A 20,321-nucleotide genomic window follows, 5' to 3' on the forward strand; every position below is an offset into this window, starting at 1 on the left:
AAAGAAAGTTTTGTTTGCCTGTTTTAACATTTCACGAGCGAAGTCCTGGGCAGACCTGGTGACGTCATAGGATCATCAGATCCAAGATGGCGGTGGTGATGGAAGGTCCACTGTCGAAATGGACAAACGTGGTAAAGGGTTGGCAGTATCGCTGGTTTGTGCTAGATGACAATACGGGATTATTGTCTTATTATACGGTAAATTTCACGGATTTCTGGACCCTTGATATTTTGTAAGACTGTAATATGCGAGAACGATATTGTTTCAAAATCACGCAAAATAATGATTTTCAGCCCACAGATCGCCGTGCTTAATATATTGACTTTGAGGAACCGGCTTTTTAGATTCTCCTTTGATTAAACAAATATGACTATGTATTTATCAGACTGCGGCTTGGTCGTTAAGACTTATGCGTGCATCTAATCTCGACCATAAAGACCTCGTTATTTGTATGTGGTCATTTTGTTATTTTTTTTTTGGTGTTCATTTAGTGTTGAATATTTTCTACATAGAAGAAACATTTTATTGTTTTATTGAAATTTTCCCTAGTCTTATGATGGGACTCTCAAGGACTGTACAAGGGAAAAAGGACACATTGTTATTAAATATTTAACACCATACATTATTGTTTCTTTTATTATGACCTTGAATACGTAAAATATACTTAGACTGTCAACTATTATCCTGGCAGACCTAGTTAATGGCATCAGTCTTTAAAAAAATCAAAAACTATTATAAAAGATGCTTGGAATAACTATAAACACAAGTCACTATATTGTTGTCAGACATTCTTATCAATTGGTATCACTACATTATTTTTTTATTGTTCATTGATTTACAATTAACAATCAATGGACCTTTTTATTCTTATTGATTGGTATTTATTTACACATCAATCTATGGGCATTTTTATTTTTATTGATTGGTATTTATTATGATTGATTTATTATAATATGATTACAGTATTATTTTATTGAAAATTTTTGCAATTCTTTGTTCATATCTGGAAATATGAGATCCTACTGCCTGAGCTGTCTAAGTTTCATCATTCTAAGCTACAAGCCCTCTTGTTTAAGTCCAGTATTCACCAAGTTTGAAGTGATAGGTGTACAACCTGAAAAGCAAGGATTAACTTATGTATAACTATCACTAAGTTGGCATTCCCTTTTTAGTCCAAGGAAAAGATGATGAGGGGAGCAAGACGAGGTTGTCTTCGACTTAAGGTAAAAAGAGCAAATGAACTCTTGATCTACCCAGCATACTAGTCAGAACAGGAAAATATGTTTCTATAAATTGTAATTTGTTTTATTTTATTACTTGGAATTTAAGAATAAAAGTAGTCTGCTTTTCTTGTGGCTGAGGTTGTCCCAGCCAGACTTAGGCTTCCCCTCCTTTACACCCCCGAATACCCAGGGGGGGGCACTCTCTTAAAAAGTGACAGAGGTAATCATCCTATATTTTAGGGTATAAAATGATAGACATGCTTAATGTCAGTGACTTTTTAGGAGACCACAATAGAATTCAAGAACACTGTTTGCCTTAGGTTAAGAAACTTGCTTTGACCACACCTAACATACTATCTCTTAGGGTTAAAATTGTCTGGTTTTATGATTGAAATTTTTAAGGTAGCTGAGGACTATGTTTGTTTCTTTTTAGGGAGCTAATTTAGGCATTGACGATGAAGATGACAGTACATTCACGATAAGCTGTGACCAGAAAACATTCCATTTTCAAGGTTTGTCCTACATTAGTTGTTAAAAACTACAATCGCCAAATTAAATGGTTGATAAAATGATTTCTTTTTCACAATATCCTATTTTTTCAAATCAAAACACAAAAATCCTCCCCTCCCCCTATTCAATGTTGAGGACTAAGGTCGCAGGTGTCAGACTACAACATTGAAAAAGTTATCAACATTTAATTCGCAGATTGTCCGAAAATCGGATTCTAGAAATGGCCATTAAACAAACTTTGGTGCTAGATTTTTTTTAAAAGTTATGATCTCAGTTTATTTTCGTCAATAAGACATATGGCATAGATAATTACTGGCAAAAAAGAATGGTAATCCGCTAAGAGATGCCTTTTTCGGGAGAAATCAACCCGAATACGCGGGCATATATCATGATTTTACAGTGTGAATCGGGCCTACCAATCAAGGAAATCTCTAAAAAACAAAAGTCTCAATTCCAACAGTGTATCGGATCGCGAAAGAATATTTTACATTTAAGAAAAAAGCAAAAAATGGGGAAAGAACCGCGGCATACCACAAAAGCAGTCTGTGCGCAATAGGAAAAGAATGTTTCAAAAGATCGAAAAACTAAGGGATGAGAAGGGAAGTGTTACAACTATAAACGTCTTATGAAAGTTGGAAAGATAAGCAGGGAAGCTATTCATGTCAGAACTATCCAAAAACATATTTAGTTTGCTTTCCCCCATGGATGACATCATTGCCACACTCTTCCGGTTAAGTAGGAAATTATCCATCAACTCCACAAAACCACTAGAATAAAGAAAATATATTGATCAAAATGTATATAGCCTAAAAGAAACACTAAATATTGATAATTTCTTTTGATAAAGGTGGATTTGAAGAAGTACTTTTGATATAATAATTGTTTTTGCCTGTTCCAATGCTTAACAATGACAGACAGAAATTAAAGATGAAAGACAGAAATCACTTACTCAGATCTCTTTTTGTACAGCTCGAGATGCAGAGGAAAGAGAGAGGTGGATAAGAGCTCTTGAGGACACTATAAAAAGGCATTCTCTCATCAGAAAGGTAAGCACAGCACTTTTTAATAATGGCATAGAGATTCTGCTACGGTTCATTTTGTGTAAAGCCCTGTGCAAATGACACAAAATATCACCTTTCATTCCCGGTTGATTGCAAAACAAAGAAAATCTCTTCTGTTCTCTTTGCATCACCTCCCAACATGGTGCGCAATTACTGTGGCTTGTACAGGGGCAGTGATGCTTGCTATGTATAACATGTCTCAGTAGTAGTGTCACTGGCACTGCTTTCTTATATCATGCCTCGGACACTAGTGTTTTTTGCTTTACCAGCTGAAGGAGCTATCCAGGGCTAGGATCAAGCACTTAATTCTAGGTTGCGTATTGTAAATTGTTACAGGGTCATTTGCAGGCCTTTTTTGCAGTTTTTTTGGGGGGGTGGCCTTTGCAGGCCTACCATGTGCTTTTTTTTTTTGGGGGGGGGGGGTCATTTGCGAGCCGGGGATCTTTTGCGGGCCTGTACAGGGCTTACACCTCACCGACTAGAAAGTCACAGTTATGCACCTGTATATTTATTGTGCAGTATGTCACATGGATAACTGAATAAAAAGCTGATCTTGCATATGACTAATCAAACTGTTGAATATTACCTAAATAGGCTACCTTTTTAATCTTGAAATATTGTATTGTTGTAGTTCTACAATTCAATGAATCCAACTTCTTTTTCAGCAAAGAGCTGCTATGGTTCATGAGATAGAATTTGACCCCATGAAAGAAAATTTAGATCAAAGGTTGGCTGAAGCAGAGGCTTACTACAAAATTCTTAGTAAACAAATTAAGGTAATTTCTTTCATACCTCCTTGTTGCCAAAGTTGCCAAGGCCTATGTATGCTTTTCTTCTTGGAAGAAAACTACTGTACAAACAGGGCTTCTGGAATTATGCGCTTGTGCGGAAGCGCGTAATTTGGCTTAATCCGCGTAATCCACAAATTTCCGCGTAATCCCGCGTAATTTAGCTAAATTTTGAAAGACAAAACATCTAAGTGCACAGCTGATGTGTTCTTTTAAGGTTTTTACCTCTATTTCTCGTAAAATAAAGACAGATATTCTTCTTAAGATTGCGATATTTCGAACTTAATTTCGAAAACAAATAAAATGACTAGGCCTTCTTTGCTAAACCGCGAAGACCTAGGACTAATAATAAAATACCTTTTTTAATTGGCTGGTGGCTAGGAGCCAATGAAAACTCGCCTAAGATATTTTCACGCAAAAAAATAAACCTTTTTCAAGTTATTTCGGGCTTTCCTTCTGAACAAAATATAGTTTGGGCATAACAATTGATATTCCGTGTAATTTTGGGCGTAATTCAGTAAAGAATCCCGCAAAATTTTGATTTTTAAAGAAAAATGTATTGCAAAATCCCGCGTAATTTAGCGCGTAATGATTGATTTTCCGCGTAATTTAGCACATAATTTAGCAAAGAATCCAGCGTAATTTTGAGGTTTTTTTTCCGCGTAATTCCAGAAGCCCTGTACAAAGTGTTCTTCTTGTATATCATACCCTTACCCTCCAAATAGCTGTGTACATTTAGCTTGTTATGTTCATGAAACGTAGCAGCATTTTCAACTAAATTATTTGTCTGATTGATTATCTTTTATCAGGTAATACAGGGGAAATTGATTCCTGAGTCAGCACAAACACAGGTATGTGGTGTGCATTACTGTATACAGTAAAGTACACATTGAATTATGGAATCTGTAGCTGGAGCTTAAAAAAAAACCTGTGTCATTTTTAAACCTAAGAATTTTCTATAAGAAATTTATAGTTTAGTTATATTATTTACTACGTGCATCACACTTTGATTGGACTACATACAGTAGGTTGATGATGGATTTCAGGAAATCATAATTATACAGTACTGTATTGTATTGTTTTGGGGTTTTTTTAGCACCCCTCCTATAGTTGCTAGGCAACCAGTAACAGGTGGCTGCCATGGTTTTTATTATTCATTATTCATGATCAGCAAAATGGCTGGGCAGATGGCAGTATGGCTGCAGAGTTTGGCTTTTATTATAAACTGTACAACCTGTGAATTGTAATACTGATTGACATCTATTTTTAACCAGATTTTTGTTGTAGTAAAAATGGGTCATTATTGATGTCATAAGGGTGATATGTTTGGTCTGTTTCACAGAGATATGCCAGCATAAAGGAATCTTCCCAGGTATTTATTGCATTTTTTCACAGATTTACACACCTAAAGAGTTGAATATATTTTAAGCTAAAGTTGTCTAGTTAAATTGCCTACAAGCAAAAGAATAAAGAGGGCCAAATAAAATAAAATAATTACACATAAACACAAGTTACACAAAATAATACATTTCAATCATTTATGTAAAGCAAACTGACATATTTCAAATCAAGCATTGTTGATTAACTGATGCAGAAGGACATTTTCTAAATCATGTTAGATGCTCATATGGTATACTTAACAGCTTTAAAACCTGTTGGCCAATTGATATTGCTGCAATTATTTTTATTTCTGCAAATCCACCAGCCAACCACATTATTAACTTTTGTGGAAAGCTAGTATTATTAATTATTATTATTAAATGCCAACAACCACTTAAGATGGAATGGTGCAGGCTGATTGGCTGTTGAGCGGTCTGGATCCTCCTGTAACGACCGTGGTGGTTTCAAAAAAATTTCCGGACTAACAACACACTCGAGAAAATCAACAACAAAAAGTTTGTTTTTCTACACTGTAAAGCAATTTGTTGCCAATTTTCTGCAAGGATGAGTTTCAATATTTATATTCAGACGGTGAGTTTCATTACATAAGCTCACTTATTTATCCTTTCCCTCAATATAATTTCCAACTTTGTTTCGCTGATGTTCGTGAAGATTTTGTTGGCAATGACCATTCAGTGAAATCCAGTTTGTATTTCTACATATTATTTTTAATCATCCATAAATGCAGAACTTCTAGTTAAGACATCCTCTGAATTTTTACCAACAATTTTGTGAAATAATTTAGTCCCAATTGATTTTTCGCTTTCCGATCAAATTGATTGTAGAGATGTTATCTTTCACTTGAATTCTCCACAGACAGTAAGATATATTCACTAAAATACTTCTCTTGAATGAATATACATTATGCAGATTCCTCGAAAGATTTGCCTTTATTCCCCATATATAGAGAAGATTTGCTACCTTTTTTATCGCAAATAAAATTTCAGCAAACTTGAAATTTCCGTGCGCATTGCAAAATCATTATGGCGGGAAATTGTCATAACACAGGGAGTTTGAAGGCGATTTTCCATAAAGACAACTAAATAAAATAACATAAAAGAAATTATGTTTTCATGTGAAGGTCGGTAAAATTGGCGTAAAAAGCAATTTTCAATGGTCCTTGTGCTCGGTTAATAAGTAGTATGTATTATTTGTTGATTACAGTATGTGTTATTGATTAATTTTCTTTAAAAAAATATTGATATCTAACATTTTCCCCCCCAGAAAATGCTTGACTCTGTTGGAGAATGCATTAACCGAATGAATAGTACAAAAATGGAATGTGAGAAATGCATCAAAACTGTTGCTCAAGAAACAGAGTCAATGCTTCCAATAGTCCCAGACCATTACTCCAACAGCAGACAAGAACAATCGAATAACCCAAATCCTACAAGTATATCAGATAACAATGTGGACGATATCTTAATAGATAAATTGAGCATAAGGCCAAGTAAGAGTGAGTCATCTCTCAGTCCATCGCCAACTTCAACAACAGTTACAGCTGGTGGACTATCCCTTAGTAGAGTAACTTCAAAATCCAGCTTTGAACTGACAACACCCACATCTGACGTCATTGCAACAGAGAGCTTTGAGACTCTCGCCTCCCTGTCTGGACCCAAGTCCATCCCGAATGCCACACCCGGTGGAACCTACCCATCACAGGTCTACTCTAGGTCACCTTCCATTGCAAGAGATCAAGTACCATTTGCTTCATACTCGAGTAGTGATGAAGAAGATGTAGAGTTCTTTGATGCTGATGAGTTCCATGAACATTCAGGAGAAAGGTCTGAGGATGACAAGTAAGTCTAATTGATACACACACATACCTGCCAACCTCCGAAAATCTCAAGGCCTGATCATTTTTTGGGGGAGAGTGGGGTTTATTCATTTTTTGGAAGAGGGGTGGGTATAACCTCGCAGGCGTTTGCCGTATAGAAAGCTCTCGCTCTCGAATTTTTGCTTAGAACATACTCTTATTATTAAGTCTGTGGTAAGATGACTCATTAATAAAAAAAAGTCCTTTTGTTATACAGATGACCCAGAAATACATAAGTACCAAATAAGTACAGTACTTCTGTTAACCATGTCCATACTATATTTCACAGTAGCGCAGATCTGCTGTTACCTATTCAAAAGGCGGCAGTCCTTCTGAATGAAGGTAATTATGGTATGAAAGTGATAACAATAAATGCTGTTGATTATGATGTTTTTGTGTTTAGTGATAGCGGTTGTTGCACAGCTGCTTATAATGGTGATAATTGTGGTGCAATGGTTTGATGATGATGTTAATGCGGGTGGTGATGTTGCTGATGGCAATTGCTCTTTTGCTGATGATAATGATAGTGATTATGAAAAAGATTATGGGGATAGGGTGTTGGTTAGGTAAAAAGCTTGGAAAACATTTTGCCAATTGGTGAACCAATTTGGCTACAAGGATGGGCTTTTAAACCACATAAACTACACCAGATTCTTGAAGCGTGGTGAGGAAATTTTATTTTACTCCCAGGTAAAAGGGGGATTGAATGGAATTTACTTTATTAGATCCCTCCTCCTCGTTAGTTTTATAAAGTTTTATAAAATACCCCATGGTGGTCTTAAAACCTGATAAAAAAAGCCAATATCTTTTTTACTAAACAGTACATAATTTTCCTGTAGATGACTATGAACCTGAAGAATCCAATGTATTTGGGAAGGAATTAGGTGGTAAGTAATACCCTAAAGATCTTGCCTACCACTAGTACATAACAGTACATTTAAGTTCTAAGGGAACATGGGAATCAAATGCTAGACCCATGGGGAACATTTTGGAGTCTTATGGATCAAATTTGAATTTAAAGTGAAATTTTATAGTTTTCATACATTTACTCAGGACATGAGGACATGACTGATAAACCTTGAAAATGCGCAATTCGAGATAGAGAAAGAAGGCACAATTTCTTACAATGGCCACCCGTTCCTTGTAATCTGGCCTGATTCTCAAAACACAAATAACGTGCGGCCAAAATGCATATACCCTGATTTTGTTTTTTTTCAGATATTTTTTCCTTGATCATCCTTGCACTATGTATGGGCTAAGGGACGAAAAGCTAAAATTTTAATTAATGACACTTTACAAAAAGTCACATCAATTTTTTAAAAAATTGCATTTGATATTTTGTTTTATATTACTCACTATGTACTTAGGGGAATTATTAGATGCTTATTAGATGTGAAATGAGCTTATTTAAAGCGTAGTGTCATGTTTTTCTGTCCTGTCGGACATGAGCATTTTAGGGGTGCCCTTCCCTTCACCCCTCTGCTGTCACCACTGATGACTATGTTGTTGACTACATTTGTTGTTTAAACCTCAGCTGATGCTGTGGAGCAACATAGTAGCGTTATCACACATCTCTTGTCCCAAGTGAGACTCGGGATGGACCTCACTAAGGTAATCTGATAGATCTTGTACTGTAGCTATATACCCTTGTCTGTATATGAAATAAGGTAATCTGATAGATCTTGTACTGTAGCTATATACCCTTGTCTGTTTAGAAATAAGGTAATCTGATAGATCTTGTACTGTAGCTATATACCCTTGTCTGTATATGAAATAAGGTAATCTGATATATCGTGTACTGTAGCTATATACCCTTGTCTGTATATGAAATAAGGTAATCTGATAGATCTTGTACTGTAGCTATATACCCTTGTCTGTATATGAAATAAGGTAATCTGATAGATCTTGTACTGTAGCTATATGCCCTTGTCTGTATATGAAATAAGGTAATCTAATAGATCTTGTACTGTAGCTATATGCCCTTGTCTGTATAGAAATAAGGTAATCTGATAGATCTTGTACTGTAGTTATATGCCCTTGTCTTTATAGAAATAAGGTAATCTGATAGATCTTGTCCTGTAGCTATATGAAATAAGGTAATCTGATAGATCTTGTACTGTAGCTATATGCCCTTGTCTGTATATCAAATAAGGTAATCTGATAGATCTTGTCCTGTAGCTATATGCCCTTGTCTGTATATGAAATAAGGTAATCTGATAGATCTTGTCCTGTAGCTATATGCCCTTGTCTGTATATGAAATAAGGTTATCTGATAGATCTTGTACTGTAGCTATATGCCCTTGTCTGTATATGAAATAAGGTAATCTGATAGATCTTGTACTGTAGCTATATACCCTTGTCTGTATAGAAATAAGGTAATCTGATAGATCTTGTCCTGTAGCTATATGAAATAAGGTAATCTGATAGATCTTGTACTGTAGCTATATGCCCTTGTCTGTATATCAAATAAGGTAATCTAATAGATCTTGTACTGTAGCTATATACCCTTGTCTGTATATGAAATAAGGTAATCTGATATATCGTGTACTGTAGCTATATACCCTTGTCTGTATATGAAATAAGGTAATCTGATAGATCTTGTACTGTAGCTATATACCCTTGTCTGTATATGAAATAAGGTAATCTGATAGATCTTGTGCTGTAGCTATATACCCTTGTCTGTATATGAAATAAGGTAATCTGATATATCGTGTACTGTAGCTATATGCCCTTGTCTGTATATGAAATAAGGTAATCTGATAGATCTTGTACTGTAGCTATATGCCCTTGTCTGTATAGAAATAAGGTAATCTGATAGATCTTGTACTGTAGCTATATGCCCTTGTCTGTATATGAAATAAGGTAATCTGATGGATCTTGTACTGTAGCTATATACCCTTGTCTGTATATGAAATAAGGTAATCTGATAGATCTTGTGCTGTAGCTATATACCCTTGTCTGTATAGAAATAAGGTAATCTGATGGATCTTGTACTGTAGCTATATACCCTTGTCTGTATGTGAAATAAGGTAATCTGATAGATCTTGTACTGTAGCTATATGCCCTTGTCTGTATATGAAATAAGGTAATCTGATAGATCTTGTACTGTAGCTATATACCCTTGTATGTATAGAAATAAGGTAATCTGATAGATCTTGTACTGTAGCTATATACCCTTGTCTGTATGTGAAATAAGGTAATCTGATAGATCTTGTACTGTAGCTATATACCCTTGTCTGTATGTGAAATAAGGTAATCTGATAGATCTTGTACTGTAGCTATATGCCCTTGTCTGTATATGAAATAAGGTAATCTGATAGATCTTGTACTGTAGCTATATACCCTTGTATGTATAGAAATAAGGTAATCTGATAGATCTTGTACTGTAGCTATATGCCCTTGTCTGTATAGAAATAAGGTAATCTGATAGATCTTGTCCTGTAGCTATATACCCTTGTCTGTATAGAAATAAGGTAATCTGATAGATCTTGTACTGTAGCTATATGCCCTTGTCTGTATATGAAATAAGGTAATCTGATAGATCTTGTACTGTAGCTATATACCCTTGTCTGTATAGAAATAAGGTAATCTGATAGATCTTGTACTGTAGCTATATGCCCTTGTCTGTATAGAAATAAGGTAATCTGATAGATCTTGTACTGTAGCTATATACCCTTGTCTGTATATGAAATAAGGTAATCTGATAGATCTTGTACTGTAGCTATATACCCTTGTCTGTATAGAAATAAGGTAATCTGATAGATCTTGTACTGTAGCTATATGCCCTTGTCTGTATAGAAATAAGGTAATCTGATAGATATTTTACTGTAGCTATATACCCTTGTCTGTATTTGAAATAAGGTAATCTAATAGATCTTGTACTGTAGCTATATGCCCTTGTCTGTGTATGAAATAAGGTAATCTGATAGATCTTGTACTGCAGCTATATGCCCTTGTCTGTATGTGAATTATTTTTGGTAAGACTTGTTGCTTATTGCTATCCAAATAAGACTACACTAAGGGAGCCAATTTTTCCTAAACCAAAAGAGTTGATGTACAGTAATTAAATGTTCTACAACACTTGCACATATTCTCGCTTTCTGATTGGTTGTTAGCCATGGTAAACTTGAGGACGTACATACCACAGGATTCGTCATTCACACAATCCTCGCAGGTTCACTTAAAGCGAAAGAGACGGAAAAACCTTGATTCAAATTCGAGAAATTTGGTTCACAATCTTTTTTAGTAAACCTTTCCCTCCCTAAAAACACTAAAAATAGTAAATGTGTTTTCCAACCTTAGGACACTAAAAGTAATGAAAACTGCAAGGTTTTGAAGCTAAAGTTTTCAATTTTTTTCGTTTATCTGTGCGCGCTGGAAACACCGGTTTTATGCGCTCGCATGCGCACTAGAAAACACGCCATTACAAACAAGTGTGCGCTGTTTTGATTTTGTAAAATACTGTTTTCGTTGTTTGTGTTGTGGAAAACATTTAATTTATTTATGAGTTTACGAATTTATGAATTTACTGCGGAATCACTGCGGAATCACCTCGTGACTCAACAACATTTTGATAATGAGGTGACGAATATTGTTGTGTATAAGAGTACATACCACGGAAAACTATGGGAAATTTGTTAAATTCCATCTTATCTCACAATCCCACTCCCACAGGGGATTTTGTTATTTTTACTCGGGTGTGCTGTATATGGCAACATGAACTCTTTGAGAAAACTATTCATTCGATACTGCTAGGTTGTACTGCCAACATTTATCCTGGAGAGACGATCCCTTCTAGAGATGTATGCAGATTTCTTTGCCCACCCGGACCTTTTCTCTGGGTAAGTTGTACCTTGACCCTATGACTTCCCTTTCCTCCCTAGCCTTGGGGGAGGGGTAGGGTTTAAAGCCCTACCCAACTTGACTTGAATTCTGTTCTAAGTGAAAGGAAATCAAGAAACCCTGTGAGCTAGCATGAGATACCTATGTGAAAGTAGTTACTAAAAGATCAAACAAATCCCTCCCCACCCACCTCCCCTCAAGCCCCCAGCTCAAAACCCTGGCCATGGCCTCGTGTATCTCATGCTTCTTATATTGTGCAGTATTGTTGACCAGCCAACACCACGTGACCGGATGGTACAAGTTGTTCGTTGGTACCTCTCAGCGTTTCACGCTGGACGGAAGGTAAAACTTGCAGTATTTGCTTGACACAACAACATCACAAGTTGAATTAGTAGTTTCCCATCCCTTAAAATTTAGAATCCTTGTCCCATTTGGGAATAGCAAACATCTTAACAGTAGTCATGACTATCCCTGTGCATCTGCAAGTAAACTACAAAATAACTATCTACTTGTGTTCAGTTTGATAAAGGACATTATATTGAAAGTTTTTTGACTTAGCCAATGAAAATTGATGCTATGTGTTACTCGGTGCTCTTGAGGTGTTGTTCTTTGATATTGGTCTTCTTTAATATTGTGCTTTATCTTGCTAAGGGTTCTATTGCCAAGAAGCCATACAATCCGATTCTAGGAGAGACTTTTCGATGCTTCTGGGTTCTACCTGAATTTGCCTCTACTCGTAGCCAGGTAAGCATCGCAGCAAAAAGACCAGGGATCAGACATGTTGGTTTAGATGTCGTTTTGTTTCTTATTTGAATACAATCTAAAACTCTCATTATTTTTAAAACTATAACTTTATCTGCATTGTATGCGCTTCCTCATTACTGCTAGATCATCTCCAACTATCATATGCTTATAATGAACGGTTACTTTGTAAGACCGTGTAAAGGGTAAAACAACTGCCATTTTCCATACGCAGGAGAGCTTAGAAGAGGGCCCTGTCCCGTGGGCTGCTAATGAAGATGTTACATTTATTGCAGAACAAGTTTCTCATCACCCTCCAAGTGAGTATTAAGAAGAACCTGAATACTGTAGAGTTTCAGTTATCCCCAAGTTTTTTTTCTAAAATTATTTAGTAAATAAACCCCTTCTGGCGGCTGGGATATCGGCGGATAATGTCCAAGGATGAGAAATGGTACGGAAAATAAACAGTTGGCCGAGAAGCGAAGCTTCGAGTGCAACTGTGAAATTTTGAGGACCATTTCTCATCCGCGGATTTTATTCGCCGATATCACAGTGAGCCAAAGAAGGGGTTCATTTATTTTATATCCCAGCGACTACACTGAAAATGCGAAAAGTGTCTTCATAGCGCGCTGACGTGCACTGGAATGACGCCACAAGCGCGTGCTGCATTCTTTCTGCGCCTTCATTGCGTTTTAAAAACCTTGGTGTTTGTTTGAAGAGTTATTGAGCAAACAAAAAGTGAGTTTTGACTGCACAAAAATGTTCACAGGACAGATATCACTTTGGCTGGATGTTATCGACTGATATTTGTCCTGTAAAATTGTGCACGCGACCCGTATTGACCAATGAGCGCGAGCGAAAATTTATCACTGGGATATAAAAGGAAATTACCTGTAGGGGTATGCCTTTGCCCCCTAGTCTTCTTAATGCCCCCATGTATCGTACTCCACTCCCCCCCCCCCCCAGTTTTTCGGTGTCCGTTACTGCCCTGGGGCCGTTGCACAAAGCCTGAATAAGTTATCAGTGCCAGAAACCAAACGGTTTTTCGAAGCAAATTACACGTAAATCACGGAATTATCAAAGGGTATAGTGTTAAGCTTCTTCCTGTCTTGAAAATCACATTTCTCGGTAGAACAGACAATATAGTCTGATTCCAGTCCTGCCAGAGCTGCATGTAAGTCCGTAGTTCATTGTAAATTTACCAACTGTAGAATTCGTTGTTTGCATGTGTTTCAACTTGCACTGTATCTGAAATTAATCTAAATTCTAACGATAAATTAGAACGCAAGACGCCTTTTTGTTTTTTATTCACATTTATTCGGTGGATAAGATTTTATCCGACCTCTATAATCCGGAAAACTTTAACCGCTGGATAACTTTAATTCGGGCTTTGTGCAACCGAATCACGCCACTCGGATACGTTTTATCCGCTGTATAAGGATTTAACCGGTGGATAAAAGTTATCCACGCTTTGTGCAACCGGCCTCTGGTGTATGTGTAGTGCGTGTCGCCCCTTTGCCACCGCCTATGTCGGGTACACAGTACCAGGAGTTTGCATTTTTAAAAGTTAAAAAAAAGTATTTCTTAGAAGTACTGACAACAATCCGATATTTATACATTTTTCTATGATCAGATTTGTACAGAAACCTAAAAGTTTCTGGTTTTGATTAATTGAGCTCCTACAAGGGATTATTCACTTGATTATTGAATTTTGAGTCCTCCAACATTTTTTTCTTTTTTCTAAAATATCATAGAATTTGAAAACAACTTCCGAGAAAGGGATTTCCTAATGAAATGTTGGGAGCACTTTCTGTTGTTTCTCGTAACATCCTCAACTACTAGATTTTGTCATTCTTAATGCCTCTATTATTTTACAGTATCAGCCTTTTATGCAGAGAACCGTGCAAAGAGCATATCGTTCGGGGCTCACATCTGGACAAAGTCTAAATTTCTTGGTCTTTCTGTTGGTGTTGAAAACGTCGGACAAGGTGAGTGGTTCATGGACTGCTTCTGAATGAGGTTACACTTTGAGTACTTACCACGCCTTTCTGAATTTAGGGTGTGTGTCTGTGCTTCCATTTGACGAGGAATACATTGTCACTTTCCCAAATGGATATGGAAGGTAAGTTTCTCTTACAAAACCATAGTAACACAACTTTTGTAATTTGTAAGACACAAAGACAATACATTTCTATGACTCAAAATTAAAAAAAATCAATAGCAATTCTTGGTGGTACGCACTGTGCTCATTTTTTTCATAGAAACCTTCAAAATAATATAACAAATGGCTGGAGGGGTTTTAGAGACAATATTTTTTGGCCAAGTTTGCTCAAATAGATCGGTTAGATCATTTTGTTTTCTCGTGCATTTATTAATGCCACCAGATTATGTATATGAAATTACTTGAATCACTTGATTATTTCAACACTATCCATGCCACCAGATCTATATTGACAGTCCCTTGGATGGAGATTGGCGGCAAGGTGGCTATCACGTGCGCCAAGACGGGCTACAGCGCTACTGTGCAATTCCACTGCAAAGTAAGAGGGGGAGCGGTGAGGGTGAGAGGGGATGAAGGTTGGTAGGGGAACATCACATTCGTTTCCCGAGAATCACGAGGAAGTATAAAACTCCAACCGAACGCGCGCTCGCATTGGCTAAAGTACGGTCACGTGGTGAAGTTCAGACAATTATTTAAAAATTATTCAACGACTGGGCTTTCGCTCGTTGCGTCGAGAGCGGGTATAATTTCGCGGGAAATGTGGTTGAGTAGTGCTAAAAAAAACAGTTCCACTGCGAGGTTTGGACATCACAACTCGATTTCTATAGAACTAGTCAGTAAATACAATGGAAATGCAAAAAGTTTTGATGTGGCCCTGGATCCTGAAGTCTGGCTTGAAAATGTCTTGTCGTGGCGAATTTTTTTGGATTATTTATCGTTAAAAGTTCTACACATTTGATGCGGTGCCATTATCACTAAAAGCATAAAGACGGCAAACAACTTCACTAAAAAGGTAGTAAACTTGGAAAAATACGACCTCACATTCAATATCACCCTGGAAAATAAATAGGTAAAAGAATACCAAGCAGTTGTGATAATCTGATTCACTGGGCCTCATAATATGGGAAGGCAAAAGTGTGGGCGACGTTACAGTACTGTTCCTCTGGAAGACAATTTAAGAGGGGATGGGGACTAGCGGGTCTTAAATACAACCACTTCAAGATATAGGAGGGTATTATAGATCCAAAACTCCCAGTGAGATATGTTGTTTTACCTCTGCAGCCTTTCTACGGGGGCAAGAAACATCGCATATCATGTGAAGTTATGTAAGTATGACTTTGGCTGTTAGAACGGAATCAAACACGCATGCTATAAAAGTGACAATTCCCCTTTTCCAGGGCTCCGTCGGAAAAGAAACCATTCCTCACTATCCAAGGAGAGTGGAATGGGCAGATGTATGCCAAGTTTGCCGATGACGAGGTACAAACGCTGTAATTGAAAGTGCCCGCGCTAAGTCATTTATTATGCCCTTACATTACGCGATGACTTAGAAGTCATTCTCAGTGCTAATAGACTTTAAAAATACAACTATTTCTTTGACTCGCATTATTTTTTCTTTCTCAAGGAGGAGACTCTTTTTATAGACACTAAGACTCTACCGATAACTCAAAAAATGGTGAAAAGGATCCAAAAACAAGAAGAATTCGAATCTAGAAGGTCAGTTAATTTTAAGAGACTACGTTTGAAGTTGAATTACTCAGTAATTCAAGGCACTGTTAAACTCTAAGATATTTGAAGTCCTTTTATATACACTTACGCTTGATGGCTTATTTATCTTGCGTCTGTTTTCTTCAGGTTATGGCAAGACGTTACCATTAATCTCAAGAAGGGAGATGTTGACAAGGCAACAGAAGCAAAGCACAAGGTTGGTGAGGATACCTGGAAATGTCGATCTCTTGTAAATGCAGGCTAATAGCCAGGATCTTGACTGAGGCTTCCTTTAAAAAAAACATTTCATCTTGCCCTAGCTTGCAGTGTTACCAAATATTCCTATTGGAAGTGAAATGGAATGTTAAGCCGGTTGGGGGAAGGTGCGGCAAGGGGTGGGGATTTGTAATTTTTGCTTTTTTTTTCAGTGAAATTCCCTTCCCTTGGGCCAAATTGTGGAGCAAAATCTTAAGAAATTTCATACCCCGGGCCATATTATTGTGATCAAATATCCCTTGTCAAGGGCGTACGGCAGGAGAAAAATAGAGATAGCAGGAACTATATAACAAGCCATTTCTTTTTATTGATGGGCTGAATAGTGTAAAACACTGAAACAACATAAAGTCTGCAAACATTCCCACATTCGAGAATAACAAATAAAGTTAAGAAGCAATAAGGCATCTGTTCGTAGCAACAGTTCCCTCCATGTTGAAAATGTCGAGGTGGAACATCGCCAGCCGCATGGTTTCAAAGAGCGGGAAAAATCATATACCACAGGGAGCCCGAAGATACTAGAAACCAGACTCCGTGATCAAAAGATCCATACCCCGGGAAAAGATGAGTTCAAAAAGCCTTTCCCTGAACGTCAAAATCCCTACCTACGGGCCAGTTTAACTGTTCAAATCCCCACCCTCACCACCGGCTTAACATTGCTAGTTGCATTAAAAGGACATTCGCAAATTCCGTCAGTGGAATTATCCGCTTATTATAAGATTCACAAGCTTCACAACTTCTAACATTCACAAAGCAAATTACTTCTAACATTCACAAACTTCACTACTTCTTAACTGCTTTCGGCTCTTTTCCGTGATATTTTTAAATATCACTGAAAATATTTCCTTTCAAACATCTGTGTCCTTTTGTAGTTAGAGGAGCGTCAAAGAGGAGAAGCAAGAGAGAGGAAAGAACTCGGGACAAATTGGGAAACCAAGGTTTGTTAAAAAAGCGTCTGCAGTTTTTTAAACATCTTTACTGTGCTATGTTTAGATGACTTGTGTTTCGCCTGTTAGAAATGGGCATGCCTTTGTACCGTATATGCAAGGATTCTGCTTATTTTAGACTTATCGCAGCGTTCATTCAAGTATTTGGGTATTGCTAAAGGAATGATTATGAGGATGACGTAAATGAATTCTTTTGTTTTTTGTTAACAGAAGTGTTTTTATTTTAGTTGTTTCACGAAGTTGGTGGGCACTGGGTCTACGACAAGCTGCTGCAGAAATGAAAAGAAAGCGACTGACAAAAAAAAAGCGTCGCTACCGCGTCCTCCACGTCTGTTGGAGTGGACGTCAAGGTTTCGAGAGTCTTGTGAAAAGTCGATGAAAGGTTTATTGGCAGCACCGACACGACGGAAAAACATGGCGTGACGCTTCAAATAAGCCCATTTCACATCGAATAAGGCGGAGAATTTCTCTGAGTACTTAGTAACTTATAGCAAACAAAATATCAAGTGCGACTTTTTTTTTAATTGATGCGACTTTTTGTAAAGTGTCATTGAAATGTGAGCTTTTCTTCCCTGAACTAATACACAGGGTAATGATGATCAAGGGAAAATTATCTTAAAAAGTTATTTGTGTTTTGAAAATCAGTCCGTAATACAAGGAACCTATAGCCAGTGTAAGAAATTGTGTCTTCTCTCTCTAACTGGAATTGCGCGTTTTCCAGGTTTTTCCGTCATGTCGGCAGCACCAAACATAGCCAAGTCTGCCGAGTTCACCAGTTGACTACACAATCATTTCACCTAGCTGTCAAACCCAGCTTTCCATTGTGCAAGCTTCGTGTTTGGAGCCCACGTGATAAGCACGTGAAAACCAGGAACCCCAAAATAACTAACAAAATGATGACCGAATCATAGTCTTTAACATTTTAATATTCTCACTTTTTGTCTTGTTTTGTAATGGGTATCTAATTTTGTGAACATAATGTAATGGGAAGATGTCAAAATTGTATGAAAATAATTTTTCCAATATAAGATATTTTTATATGGATGGAAATTTAGATATGTTCCCAATTCAAATTTTTGGTTCGATACTGTGAAATGTATTGAATATATTTCATCTGAAATAAATAATAATTTTTAAGGCATCGCCTAAAAGCGGAGCTCCAATACGTAATAATTTTATAACTATAGTTTTATACGATTACAGGCCCTGCCTTTTTCATACTTTTATACTTGTTATTTCTCTTTTTATCTCTCAAGTTTAGCTTTTCACACAAGCTTTTAGTGCTCCTTTTTTATTTACTTTAATCTCTAACGGTTCACTATGGCAAAAAAACATAGTGGACAGATGGAGAATGAAGGATGAGGTGGAAAGTAGGATTCTTCACACGGCCATTCTCTTCGCCTATCTCTATTTTCGCTGAAATACCAGTACTTGTTTTATATCCTTGAGCTTTCTCCCACGTCTCTTCGACGAAAGCGTCTATGGCAAGAAACAAAACCCGTTTTTGATTTCTCATTGGTATCCTTAAAGGTCGTGGTGGATTAGAGGAAATCTCTCCCTTCGACTCCTTGCTTGCTAAGAAGCAGGTGGCAAATGAGTGCATAAATTCTGCTGGTGATTCCTCTTAGAGGGCGTCGAGGAAGACACTATAATCTCGACATCGCTTTCTCCAAGGCAGGATTTCGTGGATTAAATGTTATCGGAAGAAGCAAGTATACTTCCAATTTCACTGCTTTTGAGTAATTCGATCGATCCAACATGACGTAATCCAATCATGTTCGAAAACGTCGACTGGATAACGTTGGTGTTGAATCGCGCCAGTTACTGATGTTTTAGCTTCTTTACGGTACAATGGCTTGCTGACGTCATACAAGTGTGCCGACCCCTATTTGATATAGGATCCGTCGTTTTTGCTATAGAGTTCATTGTTCAGCAGATTGTGACTGCTGTAGATCAGATCCTGCGGAAGCACGCAGGGGCCTAGCCCCCCTCCCCCCATCTAGCTGCCAAAAATACAGTAAATGGGGTATGATACAAGCCTTAAAAGGGCCTTATGGGCCCCTTCCTGTTAAAAATCCTGGCTACACCACTGGCATGAGCATTCGTAAAACGCTCAACACCCAGACGGGCATGTGGTGGCGTCTATTTCAATTGGATATGGAGGCGGGAAGACACCGCACCAGGCTTGGCATAGGATAGACAAGGATTGCTCACTATAGGTCTAGTCTTTTTGAGGGCGTCATTTGCTTTGCAGTCCCTTTGCGTATTGACATACTAAAGTTGATTCCCTCAACCTTTTGAGTCACTCTGTGACATACAGTAGGATGTCTCTGATCTTTCACTTACACAGAGTTGCTTCTCGATCAGCTTCCAACACTTCTTGCACATTAGCGATTGTCTTATCAATCGTGACTTTAGCCTGCCTGTTCTCCTCACTTGTCTTGCTGTGGGACGCACCACCGAATGATACGGAGTCCACTCAAAACGAAACAATTGTTTCATTGTTCGCGCCGTATTACCCGACAGAGGACGAAAGTTAGCTTACATTTTTTGCCTTTTCTCGACGTCTCTTTTGAGACCGTTACTTCATTTGTCGGTCAGTCGTTTTGGGTTGTATATTGCCCTGGAGCTTACAATCAAGTTTCCTTGTATATAGATAGCTCCATTAACAGCAGCAGGGCAATACAATAGAAGAAGATGGAAGTGATTGACCTTAACCTTATTTGAATCCTCTGAAGTACTGGCAGGTATGGGTGCTAAATTAACGTAGTTTTCTGACTCTGGGAGCACATCTCTGGGGGCGTACTAAAGGTTCTTGGCTCCCAGGTTTTCCTTTCATCTTCAATAATACGGTGACGATTATCGGGGAAACCGGTGCCGAAGAGCATTTCGTGCTTGATTTAGTTTTATAATACTCGAATACTCTGCTAAGGCTTTCGTATTGTTGATATTGTTGAATTTCTGCCCTCAG

The 20,321-nt window shown here is 37.5% G+C and overlaps 1 protein-coding gene and 1 long non-coding RNA gene across 2 annotated transcripts; both read left to right on the top strand.

Moving 5' to 3' along the window:
• The first annotated feature begins 49 nt into the window (after positions 1-49).
• Positions 50-18,501, top strand: LOC5507575 (oxysterol-binding protein-related protein 9). Its single transcript, XM_032376301.2, has 24 exons — positions 50-197; positions 1,173-1,223; positions 1,657-1,735; positions 2,703-2,779; positions 3,460-3,570; positions 4,392-4,433; positions 4,925-4,954; positions 6,247-6,821; positions 7,128-7,180; positions 7,678-7,725; positions 8,373-8,449; positions 11,594-11,679; positions 11,941-12,022; positions 12,332-12,424; positions 12,657-12,741; positions 14,299-14,409; positions 14,480-14,543; positions 14,865-14,961; positions 15,705-15,748; positions 15,821-15,902; positions 16,048-16,139; positions 16,278-16,347; positions 17,276-17,341; positions 17,578-18,501. Exons 1-24 carry the CDS (start codon positions 87-89, stop codon positions 17,629-17,631), a joined length of 2,280 nt encoding a protein of 759 aa, XP_032232192.2. The 5' UTR covers positions 50-86; the 3' UTR covers positions 17,632-18,501.
• On the top strand, positions 8,457-10,205 carry LOC125561475. Its single transcript, XR_007307460.1, has 3 exons — positions 8,457-8,839; positions 8,935-9,213; positions 9,254-10,205. It is a non-coding gene; the product is annotated as an uncharacterized LOC125561475 (long non-coding RNA).
• Positions 18,502-20,321: the final 1,820 nt, after the last annotated feature.

The sequence above is a fragment of the Nematostella vectensis genome, chromosome 1, assembly GCF_932526225.1.
Source record: "Nematostella vectensis chromosome 1, jaNemVect1.1, whole genome shotgun sequence".
Taxonomy (NCBI): domain Eukaryota; kingdom Metazoa; phylum Cnidaria; class Anthozoa; order Actiniaria; family Edwardsiidae; genus Nematostella; species Nematostella vectensis.

What these genes read in the sequence shown, in the direction of transcription:
- LOC5507575 (XM_032376301.2), top strand. Translation starts at nt 87, where the DNA reads ATGGCGGTGGTGATGGAAGGTCCACTGTCGAAATGGACAAACGTGGTA. An exon ending in GAAAGGTCTGAGGATGACAA is followed by an intron (nt 6,822 to 7,127) that starts GTAAGTCTAATT and finishes TATATTTCACAG; the next exon opens with TAGCGCAGATCTGCTGTTAC. An exon ending in CCAAGTTTGCCGATGACGAG is followed by an intron (nt 15,903 to 16,047) that starts GTACAAACGCTG and finishes TTCTTTCTCAAG; the next exon opens with GAGGAGACTCTTTTTATAGA.